The sequence below is a fragment of the Drosophila mojavensis genome, unplaced genomic scaffold (assembly GCF_018153725.1).
Source record: "Drosophila mojavensis isolate 15081-1352.22 unplaced genomic scaffold, ASM1815372v1 contig_136, whole genome shotgun sequence".
NCBI lineage: Eukaryota > Metazoa > Arthropoda > Insecta > Diptera > Drosophilidae > Drosophila > Drosophila mojavensis.
Genome location: NW_025318667.1, coordinates 15,970,076 through 15,978,574, shown reverse-complemented (window position 1 = coordinate 15,978,574; position 8,499 = coordinate 15,970,076). Strand labels below are relative to the sequence as shown.

Sequence of the window (8,499 nt, the reverse complement as noted above, 5' to 3'; positions counted from 1 at the left end):
GGTGCCATAAAATAATGATTATAATTATGAGCATATAACGATTACGATTTGTTCTCTCGCACGCCTCAGTCGCTGTCGCTGCTGCTGCTGCTGCTGCTGCCGCCGCCGCTGCTGACACTGTCGACAGCCGCTGTCGCTGTCGCTGCCGCTGCTAGCGTCTGAATCTGGGAAGTATAAATATAAATGAATGTGTTCGCCGGAACCATGAATCAGTCTTATTTAGGCGCACGCCAATGATTATCGCCATCGGCTCGCGAATCCAATCGAACCGAACCAAATCGAATCGCAGCGCATCGAACTGAACTCAGTTCAAAACTGAAACTCGAAAACGTTAACTGAAATTGAAATTGAAATTGAAGCTGAAATTGAAACTGAAACTGAAATTGAAACTGAAATTTAAAAAAAAAAAAAAAAAACAACAACAACAACAAATTACAACAAACAAGTCATTAGCATTAGGCAAGTGCACGCGCCTCCAGTTCAGTATTATAAGACATTAAAGCCAACAACTAATTTAAACAACAACAACGACAACAACAACAACAACAGCCGCTAAAATGAGCCAAACAAGTAAGTAACTCATACGAGCAGCGAGTGCCAAGTCCAAAGTACTCACAGACCGGGCTAGCAAATAAATTTCAACTGGCTTTACCACGATTTACGATCGCTCGACGGTGGTGAAATTTTAATCATTTTTAAAGCGATGTTCTCAGCGCTACGATGAACTAACCCAAAAAGCCAAAAATCAAAGTAAAAAACAACAAAACGAAAAAAGAAAACAAAAACACAAAAAACATAGTTCGAATCATTAAAAAAAAAAAAAAAAAAAATCAAGTAAAATGGTAATAAAAACTTTGAAAGCCCGCTAAAAACTTTATGATATATCGAACAATTATCTTTGCCTCTAGCTTAGACCAAACACCTCGGGAACTCCCCAAGACAAAGTCATTGTTTATTCCAAAGATCCAAAGGCAACAAATAAGCCAAAAGGAAAAAAAAATGAAAAACAAACTGTAGAAGAACAAGTGCGAACATTGCAGTCGGGCGTTAACGACTGCAGAATAGTCATTCACTGTCTGATCCGTTTTGAGCCTTGCCACGCCCCCAAATCTATGTGTGCATATTGCATATTGTATGCAAATCAATAGAGGGCTGTCGATAGTAAATTAGTCGATCAATTTCGAGTTTCTAGCTCTCAAATGTTTTTTTTTCCATTAGCCACGCCCCTTATGGGCATGCACATATCCAGCATATATTAGAGAAATTGTTAGCACAAGATTATATGGCGAATAGTTTCTGAAATACCGTAAAATTACGATATTTTTCAATTTGCCACGCCCCTTCAGCGGGAGCTTGGGGAATATCTGTATGATTCGCGTCAGTACGGGCATCTTCTATCAATAGAGTCGAAATGGAGAGACAGACGCACAGATAGATAGACGTATGTTGCAACAAAGCCAATATACTCGTTTCACTTTCTTGAATGAGCATCAAGAAGCAGAAGATAGCTGAAGCAGCAGCAGCAGCAGCAGCAGCAGCAGCAGCAGCAGCAGCAGCAGCAGCAGCAGCAGCAGCAGCAGCAGCAGCAGCAGCAGCAGCAGCAGCTTCTTCATTAGTTTGGCAAAAAACCACAACTACAACAACTCAAAGGCAACTGAGCAGCTTTAATTGGGCAACAATTAAAGTGCAATAACTATAATCTAGCCAAGTTAATCGCTGTCTTAATCTGGCTAGATAATCATTCAATTAATCGAATCACATGTTCGCCGGTTTTTCTGCACAGTTCGATAAGCGTAAATATGGGAATATATAAATATATATATATGTATATGTATACGTATATATATATATATATATATCTATATTGCTGGTATATTCCACCTTGATGAAATACATTTATGAGCCACGATTAATCAGTGGCTCAAGCGGAACTTTCTAGTGGACACATGAGCAGTAGCACGTGTGCCGTCGCTGCCGTCGCTGCTTTTGCGTTTACCGTTGCTAGTTGTTGTTATCGCATGCGAAGTTGCTGACCTACGGCAACAGCAAACGTTTGTGCTTGTCGTAGTCGCTGCCGCTGCCGCTGCTGCTGCTGCTGGCGATAGTCAAGCACGACGTGGCACGACAAGGCACGAGGCGGCACGACGCGAGCGAGCGCACGCTGCTCTTGAATGAATTTGTATTGTGCATGAATTATTCATACGACGCGTTGCCCCGCGGCCAATTGGTCAACGATGACGTCGCCGTTGCGCGCGACTTGTCTGTCTGGTCAGCGTCTGCTGCTGCTGTTGCTGCTGCTGCTGTGACAGCGGCTTTGCCTTTAAGCAATATCTCCATTCGAAAATCATAAAATAAAAATATAAAAAAAAAACCCAAAATACGCGCTCGATGAGTAATCTACAAATTTCTTGTGAAATTCAAGCGAAGCACAATTGGCCGATGACACAGCCAAACGCCGTTTAACAATTTCGATAAAACACAAACACACACACGCACACACACACACACACACGCATATGCAGAGAGCCGGCAATTGCACTCAATTGCTTTGGTCAAAGGCGAGTAGAGGCGTCGCTCTCAGCTGGAGGCTGAGCCGCTTAGCACTCACTCAATGGCGAGAGGCTGCGCATTGAGTGTGAGTGCTGTGTGAGTGCTGTGTGAGTGCTGTGCGAGTGCTGTGCGAGTGCGAGTGCGAGTGCGCAGCTGGCCAGTTGTCGAGCAGAGGCCGCAGAGCGCGCACGCCAAGATCGAACGAGCAGGCGAGCCGAGTTTAATTTGTTGTTTACAATTGGAATTTGAATTTTTGTTTAGCTGCGAGCAAACTCCCATGTGCCAGGGTAAAACTCATTATAAAATATTATATGAATATTTACATATATAACTGTTTATGTATTTAATTGATTTTGTTGCTCCTTTCGTTTGCAGCAAAGCACTGCGCGAGCAAGAGACACAGCCAGAGCAACAGCGCCAGCAGAGCAGAACAGAGCTGCAGTTGCAGCTGCAGCAGCAGCGGAACCAACAGAATTCCGAGCTATACGGTGCTCCTGGCTGCGCTGGCCGCGCTGCTGCCGTTGTTGCCATTGACACACGCGCGCCATCTGCACGATCAGCTGGCGCTGGGCTTTGCCTACGAGGATGCGGACAGCTCCAGTGGCAGCGGCGCCAGCGTCGACAGCAGCAGATCGCTGCCCGCCTGGCACGCGAATCCCTTTTATGGCCTGGTGCAGAGCTACGCCGACAGCGAGAATAGCGAGAACAGCTACAGCAGCTACAACAGCGACAGCAGCGACGACAGCAGCGACGCCAGCAGCAGCAGCAGCAGCAGCAGCAGCAGCGGCAGCGGCAGCAGCATCTTTGATGCTGAGGCTGAAAGCGAGAGCAGCTACGAGCAGATTACACAGGCGGCAATGAAAGCCGTCAAGCGGGAGCTGCAGCGGCAGCGCATCCGGCATCGGCGCAGCCATGCGCTGCAGTACTTTGCCCGGACGGACGCGGCGCCCGAGTGGGAGAATCCGTGCGGCGGCGTCTATCAGCCGGATCGCCAGCAGCCCAAGAAGCTGAACATCTCGGTGCGGGCCAAGCGCAATGTGAGTTCAAATGCAGAGTGAAAGCCAGGCCGGAGTGAAACTGGTTCACTGGTTCAATTCACAATTGTATTCACAATAAACAATAGCTAAACAGTTCTCTCCCTCTCTCTCCCTCTCTCTCTCTCTCGCTCTTGCAGTATCTGAAGCTGCTGCGCAACAACACGCTAATCGAACTGCAAGACATACGTAAGGCGGCCAAGCTGGACTACGGCGACATTCAGGCCTGGCAGCGCGAGTACACCTTCCTGCCAAACATGACGCGTCCCACAAATAAGGTAAGCAGGCGAAGCAGAAGCTACAGAGGAAGAGGATGCAGCAGCTGAGGCAGCAGCTGAATTAGCGCACATGCAAAATGTTTGATGCGTTGCCCGGCGACTGGGACCTGCTCCGCCCTGGGCGGCTTAGACCAGTTTCCGTGGACTCGCTGAACGGCATTTGCATTTGCCCTTTCCTCTGGCTAATGCAGTTGTTGTTGCTGTTGTTGTTGTAATGCAATTGACTAACCATCTCTCTCTCTCTGTCTCTCTCTCTCTCTCTCTCTCTCTCTCTCTGTCGATTTCGACCAATTACAGGTGATGCTGCAGACCTGGTACCGCGGCATCCAAACCTTCGTGGGCAGCTTCGCGTACTTGGGCAAGGCGCACTACAAATACCAGAAGGAGCACCAGCTGCCCATTGGCAAGTCGACCGAGGAGCTGCACAAGCTGCTGGTGAGCGCGCGCCGTGTGCTCTGCGAGATCGAGACGACCATCAATGCATCCTATCCGAACAGCAATGTGGCCAAGCTGAACCAGGTTAGCCGGGCCAAGATGCAGGCCGATCTGGACTTCTACACGCCCGCCGATGGCAGCAAGGAGGCCGACAAGCGCGACCTCAAGTTCACCAAGCAGCTGTACTTTCAGTTTCTGGACAACATGTCCAAGTCGCTGCATCGGGCGCTCAACAAGCGCAAGCAGCGGCGCCACAGCGCCGAGAGCCAGCCGCACAGCTCGGCCGTTTCCAATTCCCGCCAGGCGATCAGCCTGGAGAGCTCCGAGGGCAGCCGATCCGGCCAGTCGGCCCAATCGGGCCAGTCCGGCCAATCAACTGGCACGCGCAACGACAGCGGCTGCTCCAATTTTGGCGACTGCTAAGCCAGCGGAGCACCAAACTCCTCCTCGAATTACATCTGACCTGCATCCAGTATTAGCGCCTCCCAGTGCTGTGCACAGTTCCTAGTTGCGCGTGAATTTGACACCGTGAATTTGACAAATGCCATATATTGAGTACACCTCGAACACCAATCCAACACCACCCTACCCCACCCCCCGAATGTGACCCCCCTCGCACTGTTCCTCCGCCTCACAGGCCACATAGAGCTTAAACCTATTTATTTATATTTAATATTTATGCTAGTTGTATTTAGTATTATATCCAAGTATAATCACAGCTACTTCCGTTGAGCGGATAGTTAGGATCACACACACACACACACACACACACACACACACACACACACATATACAAGTACTTATTTATTGTTCAAGTGACATTCGTATGACCATTTCCAGTTAATTTCTAAGTCTTCATTTAGTTGCATTTCACAGTTACGTGTTAAAGTAGTTAATAATTATTTATTTATTTATTTATTGTATTTATTGCATTGCATTGTATTTTTTTTTTCTTTTTTTTTATCACCTATTTATACACATCACTTATTTAATCGTTGTTCAATTGCAAGCATAGAAACAACACATCAGCAACAACAACAACAACAACAACAACAAATCGACAAGAAACAAATGAAAAACAAAAATATTTAGATACGCTGTGATTTATTTTAAGTAATTAATTACACCCTTTTTTTGAATAGTTCTTAGTGAGAATGAAACAAATGTAAATTATTAAAGAGTATTTATACTATATTTATGCCACAGCAAATATCGATGCAAAATGTCATTCCAAGCAAAGCCACGAAAAGAAAATCTAAAAAAAAAAAAAAAAAAAAAAAAAAAGAGAAAAGAAGAAAAGAAAATAAATGAAAATCAAAACAAATTACACAAATATTAACAAACTTAAATACATAAATATTCATACCCATGTATATGTGTGTATATATATGTATATGTGTATACACACATCTCCCTCACACATACGTACATGTGCCAAGGAAGTTTATAAGCATTGAAAGCTGTGTTTGAAAATAAACCTAAAAGAGACAAAATACCAAAATGAGATTTTATTGCAAATTCAGTTGACTTTTGTATACTCATTCACAAATATGAAATGAGTATATAGGATTTGTGCAATATTCATCCTGCTGTCCATTCGTGAAACTCTAGATTTGATGTACAGTAGAATCCGGCTATAACGACTCCGTTTATGGCGTCCTTACGGTTATTGCGACAAAAATTTGGGACCCCAGACAAACTTATATTCTACTCTATATACTCGTGTATACCCTGGAATTATAAGGTGATCTGCCCACACACTAATTCTCTAGTGTGGAAAATCGGAAAATGCATTCCCAGGTGTCTCAGAGTCTATGGTAGTTGAAGAGCAATTGAGTTGGAATTCCGCATATATTTAATTGAAGGTCCAAAAATCAATTATATATGGTGGTTATAAATAACCGTTAAAATACAAAACTGGAAAGAAAAGCTGATCCTGTTTTTAATTTTTCCGTTAAAAAGAAAAAATATCTTAGGCTTTTCCCCAATCCTGTTTCCCCCATCTTCTGCATTAAAATACAAATTGAAAAGAAAACTTGATCCTATTTTTTAATTTTCCGTAAAAAAAAAAAAAAAAAAAAAATTGCTTTTGCCTGTTTCCTAACCCTCAGGTTTTTTGCTGTGCCTCATTGTCTTCTAATTTTTTAAATTCATTACGATAAAATTAGTTTTGATATTCTCTATTGAATTAGGCATAATAAAAAATTAGGACCATAGAACGCTTTATTTGAATTTTTTTTATATATGGGCATTTCTCCTGAAAGGTCAACCGCAGCCAAAACATTTAAAGTCAATGAAAGCATATTTTGCTAACATATTTTTTTTTATAACTAATCCATCAAATTTGACTAATATAAACCCATTTTACATTTATCATAATACATCTCGAAATATTGAGACACAAAGCCGAATAAGTGATTATCTTGAAAACTAACATTTGCCTAAAATCCGATTTATCACCAACTATAGAGTTAATCAAGAGCTAAAGGATTCACTATTCGTCAGAATAAAAATATGTTTTGGCATTCGTTTTTTTTTTTTCAACTCAAAAACGTACGAATGTCACATTCGCCACTAGAGAATTGCCCATATATAGTATTTTTTATTATGCCTATTAAGAATATAGGCTCTGAGAGCTCCCAACGGAATCCGGTTCTATGTACTAAAGTCGGTATATACTAAACTAAAATAAAGTACTTATACATATATGAGTATTTGTCTACCAAAGTCGAGCCCTTTGGTATTTTGTAATCCAGTTAAATACAAAAAAAAAAAAAAAAATAAATAAATAAATAAATAAAAAATAAAAAGTAGACTCTTCTATAATACAATATATATATATATATATAGATATATATATATATATATATATATATATATATATATATATATATATATATATATATATATATATATTTGATTCGCACATGAATTGCATGAAGTAATATCTACATAAATGCATGTACCGCTTACAGTTAGGACTCGCATTCAGCTCAAATATTTGCTTGGCAAGTCTGGCAACGGTATTCAGCTGGGTCGCAGATCGTCGAACTTTGTGGAGGCCAAAATTGGTATTTGCCTTTGCTGTGGCATCGCAGCTCGTTGACTGATTGAGTGGAGGGAGCGTTTGGGGCTTGGTCATGGCAAATATGTTATAATATTGGCACACTTGATGGCCCGTTTCCGGTTAAACAGGTGCATGAAGTAGCTTCCGGTCGCAATCGAACGTTGTAGCGATAAGCGAAGAATCTGCGCTTAATCTTTATTGCGGCTATCGTCCAACTGGGCGAGCGTTGGTCAAGTGCCGTGCATTAAGCATCGAGGCGCCCGTTGCATAAATACCAAGCATTTCCGTTTCCACTTCATGGGCCGCAGCTGGCGCAAACGGGCGAAGGCTGCGCGCGGATGCCCCGTTAATGGCTCATCTTATCAATCGTTGGCTCGCCGTTACTCATGCAGCCGGCATTCGAGGCGCGTACCGCGCAAACAAATGGATTAAAATAGTTGCAATCGGCGCGAAATTCTTGCACTGAGGGCCTTCAGTTCGATGCGTATACGACGCGTAGTCCGCACCAACGTAGCACAGACACACAGCCTCATGCTTAGCAGGGACACCAACCACAAGGAGCATTGCATACTCTTAGGCGAGACATGGCAAGCAGTGCACTGCTTGCGCAGGTAAACTTTTTATAGCAACTCCAAGTAATTGGTAATTCACAAGTCGTACACAGATGGCGCTATAAAGCTTTTTGCTGCTGTTAACTATGGGAAATTTTTGCCAATGTCAAATATTTCCCACTGCCGGAGCTCTGTTAGTTTCAAATATATAAACGCATTGTATAATGGGCTGTAATACAATTGCCACGCCCACCCACTCAACCACAAATATGACTTGAGTTTGATTCTTCTTGCAGGCTCACACACATGCACACACAAATGGAATGCTTAACACATACGTAATAAATTCAATTAGGAGCGCATTGTAAATATTGTCACACCTTTTGACTAAAGTCAACACACACGGCCAAAGCTCTACAACAAGTTTTTAACTTTTCGCTCCATTTAGTTAGATATGTTGTTGTTGTTGTTGTTGTTGTTACTATTGTTCTCGCTGCACAAAGAAATTTTTCTGCATAGACTTGTCAAATAAATTCCTCAAACTGCGTGCCTAAATTATAAAAATAAAAACAAAAAAAAGTTTT

The 8,499-nt window shown here is 42.8% G+C and overlaps 1 protein-coding gene across 2 annotated transcripts; it reads left to right on the top strand.

Moving 5' to 3' along the window:
- Positions 1–220: 220 nt before the first annotated feature.
- LOC6583976 lies at positions 221–5,536 on the top strand. Of its 2 annotated transcripts, none has more exons than XM_032732176.2 (4): positions 221–570; positions 2,926–3,587; positions 3,725–3,862; positions 4,160–5,536. In XM_032732176.2, exons 1-4 carry the CDS (start codon positions 558–560, stop codon positions 4,718–4,720), a joined length of 1,374 nt encoding a protein of 457 aa, XP_032588067.2. In that variant the 5' UTR covers positions 221–557; the 3' UTR covers positions 4,721–5,536. The 2 variants fall into 2 exon arrangements, with proteins under 2 accessions (XP_032588067.2, XP_043865557.1); XM_044009622.1 differs by lacking the exon at positions 221–570 and adding an exon at positions 2,733–2,837.
- The last annotated feature ends 2,963 nt before the right edge of the window (positions 5,537–8,499 follow it).